The sequence below is a fragment of the Heptranchias perlo genome, chromosome 3 (genome assembly GCF_035084215.1).
Source record: "Heptranchias perlo isolate sHepPer1 chromosome 3, sHepPer1.hap1, whole genome shotgun sequence".
Classification (NCBI taxonomy): Eukaryota; Metazoa; Chordata; class Chondrichthyes; order Hexanchiformes; family Hexanchidae; genus Heptranchias; species Heptranchias perlo.
This window is the reverse complement of record NC_090327.1, coordinates 65,067,382-65,082,691: the sequence shown is the minus strand read 5'-3', so window position 1 is coordinate 65,082,691 and position 15,310 is coordinate 65,067,382. Positions and strand designations below refer to the sequence as shown.

The 15,310-nt window shown below is 43.3% G+C and overlaps 1 protein-coding gene across 2 annotated transcripts in view; it reads left to right on the top strand.

Moving 5' to 3' along the window:
• Window positions 1-15,310, top strand: part of atp6v1h (ATPase H+ transporting V1 subunit H) — a 113,863-nt gene that overhangs the window by 65,699 nt on the left and 32,854 nt on the right. For both annotated transcript variants that reach the window (XM_067979974.1, XM_067979980.1), the window contains exon 9: window positions 10,191-10,383. In XM_067979974.1, coding sequence (XP_067836075.1) covers window positions 10,191-10,383 — 193 coding nt within the window. The remainder of the gene's footprint in view (window positions 1-10,190; window positions 10,384-15,310) is intronic.

Here is a 15,310-nt window from a genome sequence, read left to right as displayed (position 1 = left end):
CACGCCGTTATTAATGTGCAAATCTGCCAGCAAGTTCAGACGAAGAAGAGATACGCCGTGAGTTGCAAGTCGCCATAACTTGCTGACCGATTTATGCAGCTCCGCTGTTTGCCTCTCCCAAACGGCAGCTTGTCCTCAACCTCACTGTTACTTTTAAGAACTTGCTGGATTTGCATATTAATTGCTCATTAAACTCGCTGCAGAAAATTTGGGCTTGTACTTAACTAATTAAATTTTAATTTTTAATTTTTTTTTCTTATTCTGTTTGTTCTCTCTCTCTCTTACTCCAATCTTTCTTTTCCTCACTTTATTTCTCTTTCTGTACCTGATTTGACTCTAATTCACCCACACCTCCTTCTCCATTCTTCTTGTTTCTTTCTCAATCCTTAAATCTCATTAGTTAAGGAGAAAGACTGTTGGCCCCGTCGTTCACTAACGGATGCCCTGCTGCCTTTGCTAACGGCTTGCATTTCCTGAAACTTGCAGGGCAAAATTTTTTCGAGCTATAGGGTGCAGGAAAAAGTCTAACGAGTGGTGCACGCTGCAAAATGCCCCACTCCAGCAAGATTTGGACCAATATTGTAGCCAATTTGGCAGGTTAGAGAAATCACAACTCCTGTTTCTGGAGTCAGTAGTCCAAAGCCAAACATTCCTGTGTGTAGGACTCCTTTATAAATATTGACATACACCTGAGGGGCCCCTGTCCTAATTTCCAAAAAGGCAATCTCAGCTACCCAGAAGAAGCAGCTTTATATTGCAAAAAAAAAATTGTGTTTATATATAAAGCAATCAAAATAATGTGCTAACAAGTCAACAAATATAGAATATGGAACTTTCAAGACATTGTCTCCAGTGCATGCCTTATTTGGCCTTGGAGGGACAGAAATCTGATCTGGCAGACCACCTGAAATCCCTTTAGAGACCCAAGTTTGAAAACCTATTATACACCATTGGAAATTGTGGCTGCTCTATTAATTCATAGAATCATAGAAAGGTTACAGCGCGAAGGAGCGTTACGGCCCATCGAGTCCGCGCTGGCTCTATGCAGGAGCAATCCAGCTAGTCCTACTTCCCCACCCTTTCCCCGTAACCCTGCAAATTTTTTCCTTTCAAGTACTTATCCAGTTCCCTTTTGATGGCCATGATTGAATCTGCCTCCACCACCTGCTTGGGCAGAGCATTTCAGATCCTAACAATTCTGTACAAGGTCATGAGTGGAACAGCACCGAAAACTTTAATTTTTAAGTCAGATCTTCATGCACATGCTGGGAACATGAAGTACTGTAGCTATGTCTCAACATTCTGTGTCTATCCAAAAATTGGAAAATCAGCACCAGCAGATAAGCTGCACAAACTTCTTTTGCCTGTGGAACTCTTGCTTGCATTCACTGTTTGTACACTACTGTGCACCTGCCATTGAAATTGCTTTGGGTTTGAAGGTCACATTCACTTCTACCCCCCACCAAAAAAGCTGCTGACATTAATTTCTGTAATAGGCAAGGTGTGAGCTAGTAAATTTCAAATGAACTTTTTAAGGTGCACGTCAGTTTAAAGAAGGATATGCATCATGGTGAGACCAGTGAAATGCATGGAACAGTCTACAGTACAGAAAGAGGTCGTTTGGCCCATCGTATCTGTGTCTGCTATTTGCTAGAGTACGCCTAAACTAATCCCATTGCGCTGATCTCTTCCCATAGCCTTGGGTCATCTGCTTCTTGCACTTATCTACTCTTCCCTTAAAAGTTGCAATAGTCTTTGTCTCAACTACTCCCAATGGAAAATCATTCTGTGCCCCAACAACTCTGCATAAAAAAAATTGTTTAATCTTTCTCCTATCTCTTTTAGTGACCATTTTAAATTGATGACATTGCATCACTGACTTCCCGACCAGAGCAAATAGTCTTTCCCTATTCACTCTATCAAAACCCTTAATTATTTTTTAAAATCTCTATTCAACCTCTTTTTAGCATTCTGTGCTCCTGTGGAAATAGTCCCAGTAGCTCAAGTCTTTTCTCATAACTATAGTTTATCATCTCTGGTATCGTCATGTAAATCCATGCTGTGCAATGTCTATGGTTTTGATGTCCTTTCTATAAAAGGCTACCCAAAACTACACATGGAACTTCAAAATTGAATTGACCTGACCATTGCCAAATATATCATAACCTCCAAATCAAAAGCAAAATACAATGGATGCTGGAAATCTGAAATAAAAACAGAAAACTGCTGGATATACTCAGCAAGCCAGGCAGCATCTGTTCAGAAAGAAACAGAGTTAATGTTTTAGGTCGATGACCTTTCGTCAGAACTGGAAGAAGTTAAAGGTTTAACAGTTTTTAAGCAAGTACAAAGCCAGGCAAAGTCAGGGGATGGGGAAGAAAGAACAGACTGGTCTAGAGGAGCTGTCCTCTGCCTACACTGTTCCAGTGAAGCCCAACAGAAGCTTGAGGAACAGCACCTCATCTTTCAATTAGGCACTTTACAACCTTCCAAACTGCACATTGATTTCAATAACTTCAGATCATAACCACTGCTACCATTTTTTGGACAGCAAGTGCTGGTAATGGTTCTGCTGTTGCCATTTACAGCTCCTCTAGACCCATCTTTTGTTTCTTTACTTGTCCCATTACACCCTCCTTGCCTTGCACCATCATCCCTTTTGTTATTTAATCACTGCCCTCCACCTTATCACAGACCTTCCCTTTTGTACTTTCCACCCCTCCCCTTCCTCTCTTTCTTCCCCCCCCCCCACCCCCACAACTTTCCCCTGGCTCTGTACTTGCTTAAAAACTGTTTAACCTTTAACAACTTCCAGTTCTTACGAAATGTCATCGACCTGAAACGTTTAACTCTGTTTCTTTCTCCACAGGTGCTGCCTGACTTGCTGAGTATTTCCAGCATTTTATGTTTCTATATCATAACCTCATTGCTTTTGTACTTTATGCCCTTATTCATTACCTTTTTATAGTTTATCTGCGTGTGCTGCCACTTTCAAAGAATTATGTATTTGCACCCCTAGATGTTTCTCTCCCTCCACACCTTTCAATATATTTCCATTAAGTTTATATTTCTATTCCTTGTTTTTCCTCACAGAATGCATGATTTCATACTTCTCCATTTTTGTTGCATCTGTTACCATCCTATACCACTTGCCTATCCATGTCCTGCTGAAGTCTTTTATAGACTTTGTTACTGTTTGCCAAACGCCCTACTTTTGTATTGTGAAGTATTATATGTGAGTATACTTGAGAAGGTTGCAAGATGAATACACTAGCACTGGTTGTCATTGCATCCTTATATTTGAGGAGCAGGTTGCTGCTGAACTAGAGAAGCACCTTGATACACTCAGCAGCACACAGACTGGGGAGAAATTTTTGGCCGAGGTTCTGTCGTGTGGGTCTGTTTGAACAAGGAGGTGAGGAAGGAAAGGATTAGGGGAAGGTGACAGGAAGAGGAAAGGGAGTTGGAAGGTGTAGACAGTCAGGATTATGGGCCCACTGGGGATGAAACTAGGGCCCCGATTTTAGAATGGAGGCGGGATGGCAGCAGGGGGATGAATGGGTGCGTGGGTAACCCGACTAATAAAATATGTCCATTTTGCGCACGATCGCAAGTGAATTGGTGCCATTTAACGTGGCTTCTGGGTTTACCGTCTGAAAGCTGCGCAGTGGATGGACTGCACACCCACATCATAGGCTGTCAGCTGGAGGAGCTCTATTTTAAAGGGCCGTTGCTCCAAAGGCTTTTGCTGAAGCAAAGACCCAGAAATCACAATGGAGCAGCACAGGCACACGGCTGCTCCAAGGTTCAGCGATGCCTCACTGCAGCAGCTACTGGACGGGGTGAGAAGGAGGAGGGAAGTCTTTTACCTTGCGGATGGGAGGAAGTGCCCAGCCTCTGCCACCAAGAAGGCCTGGCTCGAGGTGGCAGATGAGGTCACTAGAAGCAGCAACATCTCCCGCACCTGTGTCCAGTGCAGGAAGCGGTTCAGTGACCTAAATAGGTCAGCAAAAGTGAGTACACTTATTGATTCTCCTACATTCCGTGTTCCACATCACAGCACCCATCCCCCTGCCCAAACTCATTCTGCACTGCCAAGACTACTCTATTACATCACTCCTCACACCCACTTTAAGGCTCATCCTCAACTTACCTGTACTTCCTCACCTCCCCATTAGTCACCCCACCTCTACCACTCACCCCATTCCTAATCCAATGTGATGGCTCTGTCTCGTACTCACCCTCTGATGCACCTCTTTCACGGTCAGCCTCACCCAAAGCAGTGCATTCATTGATTGGCCACTTCACCATCACTCACTCACACGTCTGTTCTTTGTCCCCTTCCAGGAGAAGAGAGCGCAAAACGCACGCGAGAGGGCGAGGACTGGAGGGGGGCCACAACAAGTAGTGGTCCTTACTGACACAGAGCAGGAGGCACTGGAGATCAGCCGCACCCTCGATTGCCTATCCATTGGGGACGGCGAGACTGGCACCTCACAAGCGTCTGGAGACACAACTTTAACATTCATCACACACAACATGAATTGATGTTAACATGCCTTGCCATGTTCAACACCTCAGTATGCTCATCGCAACATGACACATCTGTGATAATTCTTAATTTTGCTTTCTGTTCTCTTCTAGGCCTTTCAACGACCACAGTGACGGCAGAGGGCGATTCCTCAGAGGACCTGCCGGCATTTGAGGGTGCACCGTCACATCGTAGTGAGCCATCCGCCAACACAGATACTCACACCTCGGTGGGTCCTAGTAGTGAGTTAGTTGGGTTGGCACCTGGTGAGTCACCACACACGTGAGTACGAGCAGACACTGGTGGCAGGGGCAGCTGTGGAGAGTCCGCGTCGGCGGGTGCACTCCTCTCCAGGCTCTGCTCAGCTGGACGCAGATACTGAACTCCGGGGGCTATCCTTTAAAAGGAGAATGATCGACTGACAGCAGCACATTTGCGAGGTACTGAGACAGGTGCCATGCACGCTCTCCACAATAGCGCAAAGGATGGAGGAGTCTGACTCCTTAGTGGAATGGTGGCACAGGTACAGGAGGGCATCTTTGAGATACCCACAGGGACTTGAGCAAGCGTCTGAGATAGCATCGCAGGTAAGTGCGGGAATGTCTGTGATGGAGAGAAGGCTTGCCTCCATTGAGCTTCAAGCAAAGCTCACAAATGAGTCCATTCAGGCCCTAACAACGGTCGTTCGGAACTCGGTGAACAACATTCTGCCGCCTTAAACAAGTAGGCAGTTACTTTACAACTGGGCTTCCAAGGCCTCTTACGTGTCCTCCAAACTGTTCTCCAGCAGGGTGGTAGGAATGACGTGGGCCTGGTCCAGGAGAGGAATGATAGCGGACGGGACATGGAAGTGGGGACGCCACTCAAAGCGCTCCCACCTCTCACCCGTTGCCCCCCTCTCAATCAGTACCCGCAATGCTGCCTCCCCTCCAGGTGGCCAAGTCTGCCCCTGCACAGGTGCAGGTGGAGCAGTCTTTGGAGGGGTCCTCACGTGCTCTATAATGCAGAGGGCATAGGCCAAAAGCATTTAAGCAGTCAGGGCATGAACATGAGCAACCTGCCTCTCATTCTGCTGCAGCTACAGGGGATGCACCACGTAGAAGCGGTAGGAACAGGAAGCCTAAGGATTTGTGAGCACGAAGGGTATGCACAAGGGTGTCTGACAGATGGTCATGTTTTTCATTTATATTTGGTTTTGGTTAAAGTCACATTAAATGTTATCATTCTCACCATTTCTGCCATGTGTTGCCCATTCTTGACTGGCTTTTGTGGCAGGGTCCTTTCATGAGCTTCACCATGAACAGCGACATTTAATACCACCCATTGGGTCACTTTACATTGGGTGTATGTGTAGTTGCAGGGAGAGGTGGGGGAGCTGATCTTGGCGATGCTCTTTCTAGTTGGCCTGAGAACTGAACTCTTCACACTTTGATGTTAGGAGATCCATTCGCATATCAGGAACTCCCTGGCCTCACGAGTAGCCAGGTGAGCCGCTGCTCTGCCCATGGGTTCCTCCTCCACCTCAGTGTGGATGGCAAATGTGGATTGGGCCTCCTCAAGCGGCACCCCTCTCTGTTGTGCCATGTACACACTACTACTATGCATCCCAGTCTGTCTGGTGTGTATTGAAGTGCTTCCCCAGAATGATTAAGGCACCTAAATCGCATCTTGAGCAGCCCCACAGCATGCTCAATTGTAGACCTGGTGGCGATGTGCCTGTCTTTATATTGATGCTGTTGCTCGATGATGGGGTTCCTCAGAGGTGTCATGAGCCATGTATGCAGGGGATATCCCTTGTCCCCGAGGAGCCAGCCTTTAAGGGTGTTCGATGCGTGGAAGAGGCCCGGGATGTTGGATTCCCTCAATGAAGGAATCGTGGCAGCTGCCAGGGAATCTGGTGCACACGTGAAGGAATCTTTCTGAGGTGGTCACAAATGAGCTGAGCATTGATGGACTGACACCCTTTTCTGTTCATGAACAGTCCTAGCTCGTTTGGAGGTGCTCATATTGCTATATGGGTGCAATCAATTGCACCCTCCACCTGTGGGAAGCCAGCCACAGAGTGGAATCCCACTGCCCTCTGTCCGGCTGAGGTCGTCCATGGGGAAGTTGACTTACTGCGAGGCTCTGCGAAACAAGCCATTGGTGACCTGTCTTATGCATTTGTGTGCAGACGACTGCGACACCCCGGTGGCACTCTGGAACGATCAAAAATGAAGAAGTTGAGGGCAGTGGTGACTTTAACTGCAATAGATAATGAGATGCTGCTCGGCCCAACCGTGAGCAGCTCGGCATGAAGGAGGCTGGAGATGTCTGCAACCGCCTGGTGACTCACTCTGAGCTCCATATGCACTGCTCCTCAGAGAGGTCCAGGAAGTTGAACCTTGGTTTGTAGACCCTGTAACGAGGGTAGTGCCTCCTGCGACACTGCTCTCTCTCTTGTTGCCCTCTGTGCTCTTGTGCCGGTGCCTGTGGCGCAGCACTGTGTTGTGGAGCTGCAAGCGGCGGAAGTGCACGCCGTGCCTGGCGAGACTGGTGATGTTGCTCGTCCTTGGACGTAGTGGTGAACGCAGCCATGGCGCCCCCCATCCTGATGGTGAGAGTTTGAAGGGGTCTGAAAAGTTGGTAAATATGTGCAAACAGAAGAATTCTGAGTAGAAACCATGAATTTTCAGTGAAAACATGAAGATCTCCTAGCCATAAGTTTTGTCTGAAAGAACTAAGTGCCATGCTGTAATAACCCACCTTTTATCCCCGTCTGTCAAACAAGCAGTTTTTTGAAGGGGTAACCAAGAAGATAGATGAGGGCTGTACAGTAGACGTGGTCTACATGGACTTCAGCAAAGCCTTTGACAAGGTACCGCACGGTAGGTTGTTACATAAGGTTAAATCTCATGGGATCCAAGGTGAGGTAGCCAATTGGATACAAAATTGGCTTGACGACAGAAGACAGAGGGTGGTTGTAGAGGGTTGTTTTTCAAACTGGATGCCTGTGTCCAGCGGTGTGCCTCAGGGATCGGTGCTGGGTTCGCTGTTATTTGTTATTTATATTAATGATTTGGATGAGAATTTAGGAGGCATGGTTAGTAAGTTTGCAGATGACACCAAGATTGGTGGCATTGTGGACAGTGAAGAAGGTTATCTAGGATTGCAACGGGATCTTGATAAATTGGGCCAGTGGGCCGATGAATGGCAGATGGAGTTTAATTTAGATAAATGTGAGGTGATGCATTTTGGTAGATCGAATCGGGCCAGGTCCTACTCTGTTAATGGTAGGGCGTTGGGGAGAGTTATAGAACAAAGAGATCTAGGAGTACAAGTTCATAGCTCCTTGAAAGTGGAGTCACAGGTGGATAGGGTGGTGAAGAAGGCATTCGGCATGCTTGGTTTCATTGGTCAGAACATTGAATGCAGGAGTTGGGATGTCTTGTTGAAGTTGTACAGGGCATTGGTGAGGCCACACTTGGAGTACTGTGTACAGTTCTGGTCACCCTATTATAGAAAGGATATTATTAAACTAGAAAGAGTGCAGAAAAGATTTACTAGGATGCTGCCGGGACTTGATGGTTTGACTTATAGGGAGAGGTTAGACAGACTGGGACTTTTTTCCCTGGAGAGTAGGAGGTTAAGGGGTGATCTTATAGAAGTCTATAAAATAATGAGGGGCATAGATAAGGTAGATAGTCAAAATCTTTTCCCAAATTTAGGGGAGTCTATAACGAGGGGGCATAGATTTAAGGTGAGAGGGGAGAGATACAAAAGGGTCCAGAGGGGCAATTTTTTCACTCAAAGGGTGGTGAGTGTCTGGAGCGAGCTGCCAGAGGCAGTAGTAGAGGCGGGTACAATTTTGTCTTTTAAAAGGCATTTGGACAGTTACATGGGTAAGATGGGTATAGAGGGATATGGGCCAAGTGCAGGAAATTGGGACTAGCTTAGTGGTATAAACTGGGCGACATGGACATGTTGGGCCGAAGGGCCTGTTTCCATATTGGAACTTCTATGATTCTATAAGCAATTGAATGACTGCTGGCTGAAACACTTCTGGTAGAACATGGAGTGTTTCCCACAGCACGGGAAACAAGCTGACTATTGCCCCTTGGAAATGGAACTACCTCAACGGCCAGTAAGCAAAGGCAGAGACAAGTGCTATTGGTGGGAGATTCCATGATCTGGGCAATAGATAGGTATGCCTGTTGACATGGCTCAGAGTCCATAACAGTATGATGTTTCTCTGGTGCCTGGATGAATGACATCAGGCAGTGTGAGGTCCAGAGAGCAGCCTGTGTTTGCAATCCATGTAGAAACTAACAACAGTGATAGGATTGTGGGAGGGGTCTTGCATGGATAGGAGCTACAAAGCAAATCCTCAAAGCTAGCATTCTCTGATTACTACTTGTGCCACTCTGTAAACTCAACAGATGGGAAGATTAGACAGCTAAATATGTAGTTGGAAGAGTGGTGTAGGAGGGACAGTTTCAACTTTTGTGGGACAGTGAAACTACTTTTTGAGCAAGAGCTGACTACAGGAGGGATAGTCTCCACCTGAACTGAATGGAGCCAGTGCCCCGGCACCAAGAATAAAGACAGGTATATAAACTAGTAAGCTCAGGCATGGCATGGAGAGACATGATTTTGAGCCTATGGGAGAATAGTTAAAAATAAACAAATAGAAGAGGCAATGCAATATTAAGCCGAATGATGGGGTATGGAGAGATGTATCTTACACAACTAACTATGTTGTGTCTCACACAGAAGTTACAATCATTTGCTGAACCAGGGTTGCTTGTTTTAGGTAACCTGTGACTTGCCTGCTCGTACCATTTCTAGTCCTTTCTATACTTGCCGCTTCCATTCCTCGGCTGAAGAGTAAGGAAGGAATCAAAACATCATAATTTCTACAATCGGTAGTTCTCAAAGGATGGTTTGAGCTTGTAACGTTTTTCAAACCTAGAATTATTTCAGTAATTATTTAATTACTCATATCTCATTATCCTTTTGAGAAGCCCCATTCTTTTATAAAACTTATTTATGATTATTTGTATATAGAAAAGAATCCTATTACATTTTCGATAAAAGTTTCATTGAACAGGTTGGGAAAATCATTGAAAACACCATGTTCTGTAGATTGATTATAAATCAGAATATTTGCCATTGGTAATCCTTGAGTATTTACCTTGCATTCCATCTGGGTTGGGTTACTGCATGTTCTTTTCTTTGCCAGAACATTCTTCTAAAAAGACTAAAATGTTCATAATTGCTTCATTGATTAGTGTAGTCTTGCTGGGATTGCTACTGCATATCAATGCAAAAGAAAGTGGTACAGAATGTGGATAAACCTAAGACTAGTTATTGAAAACCACTCTTGGCGAAATATGTGAAATGATTTGAATGTGGATGAAATTATTCGATTCAGTTGTTTCTGTAACATTTTCAATTGAACATGCTGACAACAAAATCTATCTTGTTTCTGCATTAAAAATCTTAATTGTTTTGATCCTGTTCATCATAAAACTTCAATAAAAGATTGTATACTGTGGATCTTGTTTTTTTGGAAGCCATTTTGAATGATTTGTTGTATTTTCTGATTTTAAAGTACAGTTGTATTTTTAAAAAGAACATAATGGTAAGAATTATTAAAAACTTTTTCCTTCCCCCACAGCATCATAGCCGTTATAAACAATAAATGTGGCTTCCAGCTGCAGTACCAGATGATCTTCTCCTTCTGGTTATTGGCCTTTAGTCCACAACTGTGTGAATATCTACGCAGATTGAACATTGTTCCAGCTTTATCAGATATTCTTCAGGAATCTGTGAAAGAAAAAGTAACCAGAATTATCCTGGCGACATTTAGGGTATGTATGCAAGAGTGGTCTTGTTAGATAGCACTGTTGTCACAATATAAATTTTAGGTATCTCTATTAATAAACATTGTGTTCCCAGAAGGGTTATGAAATATATATCTTTGACATGGCAGAGCAGGTGACTGACCATTCAGATAGTGAAAGTTTGTTCCATTTGGTTATTGCAGTCTCGTGTCAATTTCGAGAGATGTTCTGGAAGTGAGGTGTTGGAGAGATCTTTGTTTTCATTAAGTTCCTTTGTATGGACTATCTTAGGATAAAATGGTGCCTAAAGCAGTTCTAGCTTTTTTTTTTATCACTGATGTTATAAAATCCTAAACTACATGGAGGATAAATGATTGAGGAAGACAACAAAATCACATATCTTCAGTAAGGTACTTTGATCCCACTTTCCCATTGTTCGTAATTCACATTTGAAAGCTTTGGAGATTATTAACGTTGACTGATTGTTTCATTTGCTGAATAACCATAGATTATATTGCAGGGCGCCTGCTTCTGGGGGACGGATTAATAATAATAAGAGTAATATTTCATGTAGGAGAAGGCAATTGGCCTATCTAGCGTACCCATCAGTTTTCTTAGCATGATTCTGCAACTAAACACTTTGTACCTTCTTTCCTAATAGGAATTCATCCAGTCATATTTTTAAACAATTTTATTACATTTTGGGTATTTTTAAGACTCTGTCTCTAGATTATTTTGGTTCTGGTATTTTTGATCGCTCTCATTGGGTACTTCCCAACTCCACAAACCTTCAAGAGTATATCCTCGCCTTGAATTAGGTAAGCTTTTGGTAACATGCTCTGGTAACTGCATTTAGGTGCTGGACTATTTTATGCCTCTGCTTTAAAATCTCACTTTAGCCTTCAAAAGCAGTAGAACCTCCCCTTTTATCTCATTTTTCAATTTGTTTGATGAATTCGCTTGATATCAAATGATCAAGTAAATAATCTGACAGTGACATCTTGTAGTTATATATTTATGGTAGGCAATCTTATATCAAACTCGAGTAGACAAAGTAACAAGAGTCACAAGCTAATACAAAGGTATTCTTTCATAGATAATGAAATAGAGCACTCTTAACAGAGAACACTCTTCACTTTGTTTCAGCTGGTTTGATGACCCTCCTGTGCTCCTCCTTGACTTGTGAAGGTGGCAGAATAACACTACACTAAATTGTGACCTGGTCTTTAACTGGCAAACAACTTTATTAAACAGTAAAAGAATAAATGAACAGGAGCAATGATACAGTATAGATTTTACAGTAGTTATTAAACTTGGCTATCTCCTCAAGTAAGTAATTTAGCTTGTGACAGCTACGGTAAACTATGTATTCTTACATAGGGCAGTGTCCTAGGCCCAACCATCTTCAGTTGCTTCATCAATGACCTTCCCTCCATCATAAGGTCAGAAATGGGGATATTTACTGCTGATTGCACAGTGTCCAGTTCCATTCGCAACCCCTCGAATAATGAAGCAGTCCGAGCCCGCAGGCAGTAAGACCTGGACAACATCCAGGCTTGGGCTCGTGAGTGGCAAGTAACATTCGCGCCAGACAAGTGCCAGGCAATGACCATCTCCAACAAAAGAGAGTCTAACCACCTCCCCTTGACATTTAACGGCATTACCATCGCCGAATCCCCCACCATCAACATCCTGGGGGTCACCATTGACCAGAAATTTAACTGGACCAGCCATATAAATACTGTGGCTACAAGAGCAGGTCAGAGGCTGGGTATTCTGTGGCGAGTGACTCACCTCCTGACTCCGCAAAGCCTTTCCACCGTCTACAAGGCACAAGTCAGGAGTGATGGAATACTCTCTACTTGCCTGGATGAGTGCAGCTCCAACGACAGTCAAGAAGCTCAACATCATCCAGGACAAAGCAGCCTGCTTGATTGGCACTCCATCCACCACCCTAAACATTCACTTCCTTCACCACCGGCGCAGTGTGTACCATCCACAGGATGCACTGCAGCAACTCGCCAAGGCTTCTTCGACAGCACCTCCCAAACCCGCGACCTCTACCACCTAGAAGGACAAGGGCAGCAGGCACATGGGAACAACACCACCTGCACGTTCCCCTCCAAGTCACACACCATCCCGACTTGGAAATATATCTCCGTTCCTTCATCGTTGCTGGATCAAAGTCCTGGAACTCCCTTCCTAACAGCACTGTGGGAGAACCTTCACCACACGGACTGCAGTGGTTCAAGAATGCGACTCACCACCACCTTCTCAAGGACAATTAAGGATGGTAATAAATGCTGGCCTTGCCAGCGATGCCCACATCCCATGAATGAATAAAAAAAACAATGATTCTTTCTCTCTTCACTGTCCGTGGAAGCTATCTGGCCTGATGGTCATTCCCTGACAGATTCAGATTGACTGTCTGATTTGAAGCAGCCATGCTGAAAATGATCTTTCCAGAAACAACTGAAACCAAACAAATGTAAATAGCAAGTTTCTCTTAAAATTTAACAGTTATCAATTTGAGCACAATACACTGTTTGTATTTGAATTGAATACTTGGCTGCTCCCTTGAGGACCTAGTTCAGGCAAGCAGATGATTACAACAATAAATTAAAATATAAAGTTGGAAATAGTGGGTAAACGTAGGAGTGAGCACAAAATTCCTCAATGGTAAATGTAGGTGACAGCCTTCGCATCAAAAACATTTAGATTTCTAAATAGTTGCATTGCCTTAGGATGTAGTAGGTTTGAATGAATAAAATTGAGATATAATGGGGTTTGCTAACATAAAAATTCAGTGTCCATAATTGGCAAAATCTTCAGTGCTGCAAAAGTTCCTCAGGGCAGTCTCCGGACTTGTGCCTTGTCACCTCTTTCCCTCCCCTTTCCCCCCCCGCCCCATTCATTTATTCCTACCCAAGCTAACCAAATATATCTCTTCTTACTCGTAACTTGGAAATAGGATGTAAAATTATTTATTTTTTCCTTCTGGTTCTGATCATCCATTTTGTGATGAAGTCAATTTTCTAAGTATTGGGATTTCAGTGCCTGTAAACTGGTTACAAAAGGCTCTTTTTTAGCCAATTGAAATCTCAAACATTGAAGGTTTACATGTCAAAACAGGAAATAGTATTTCAATGAATGAAAGTACTCTGATGAGTAAATAGAATCATAGAATCGTTACAGCACAGAAGGAGGCCATTCGGCCCATCGAGCCTGTGGCGGCTCTTTGTAAGAGCAATCCAGTTGGTCCCTTTCCCTGTAGCCCCACAAATTTTTTCCCTTCAAGTATTTATCCAATTCCTTTTTGAAAGCCACGATTTGAATCTGCTTCCACCACTCTTTCGGGCAATGCATTCCAGATTATAACTACCCGCTGCATAAAAAAGTTTTTCCTCATGTCGTCTTTGGTTCTTTTGCCAATCATCTTAAATCTGTGTCCCCTGGTTCTCGACCCTTCCACCAATGGGAACAGTTTCTCTATTTACTTTATCTAAACCCGTCATGATTTTAAACACTTCTATCAAATCTCCTCTCAACCTTCTCTGCTCTAAGGAGAAAAACCTCAGCTTCTCCAGTCTATGCATGTAACTGACATCCCTCATCCCTGGAACCATTCTAGTAAATCTTTTCTGCACCCTCTCCAAGGCCTTGACATCCTTCGTAAAATGCAGTGCCCTGAATTGGATAGTGTTTTATAAAGGTTCAACCTAACTTCCTTGCTTTTGTACTCTATGCCTCTATTTATAAAGCCCAGGATCTGGTATGCTTTTTAACCGCTTTCTCAACCTGTCCTGCCACTTTCAAAGATTTGTACACATATACCCCCAAATCTGTCTGTTCCTGCACCTCCTTTAGAATTGTACCATTTAGTTTATATTGCCTCTCCTCATTCTTCCTGTCAAAATGTATCATTTCGCACTTCTGTGATGAATTTAATCTGCCATGTATCCGCCTGTTACACCAGCCTGTTTATGTCCTTTTGAAATCTATTACTATCCTCCTCACTGTTTACTACACTTCCAAATTTTGTGTCCTCTGCAGATTTTGAAATTGTACCCTGTACACCCAAGTCCAAGTCATTTAATATATATCAAAAAAAGCAGTGGTCCTAGTACCGATCCCTTGAACACCACTGTATACCTTCCTCCAATCCGAAAAACAACTGTTCATCACTACTCTCTGTTTCCTGTCACTTAGCTAATTTCGTATCCATGCTGCCACTGCCCCTTTGATTCCATGGGCTTCAATTTTCCCGACTATCCTATTATGTGGCACTTCATCAAATTCATTTTGAAAGTCCATATACACAACATCAACTGCAACACTGGGAGGGTTCCAACAACATAATTTGATACAAACTCTGCAAAATGAAAATAGGTTGCAAGAGTAGAAATGACATTACTTCAGTTGAGATGTTTCATAATTTGGGAAATTCCCATTTGATTTTATCACGTTTGTTTTCAACTGAGAGTTTATTAATGCCAGCAACTGACAGACCTGATCTTTCAAAGATTGAAAGTTCTCAATAAATTTGAGTTAACTACCATGATGTTGCTTCATATGTTTTCAAATATGATTATGATTTTTACTCTTAAAAACCAAGAGCTGTAAGTCATAAAATTTTATCTCTGAAAGATTGCACTGTCTCAGACAGAGTGATGAGCAATGACAAGAAATTGGAAGAGTTCTGGTAATATGCATATAATTCATGAACTCTTTTTAAAATTAGGTGCATACTCACCAGAACTCTTCCAAGTTTTGTCATTGTTCATTACTTAATTTTGAGACACTGTAATCTTTCAGAAACAAAATTTTATGACTTACAGCTCTTGATTTTTAGAGTAAAAATTGTAATTATATTTGATTGCAGAGCTTGTATCAAACTTTTATTGTTGTAACCCTCCCAGTGCTGCTGAATTTACTCATTTGAAATTTCAAACAT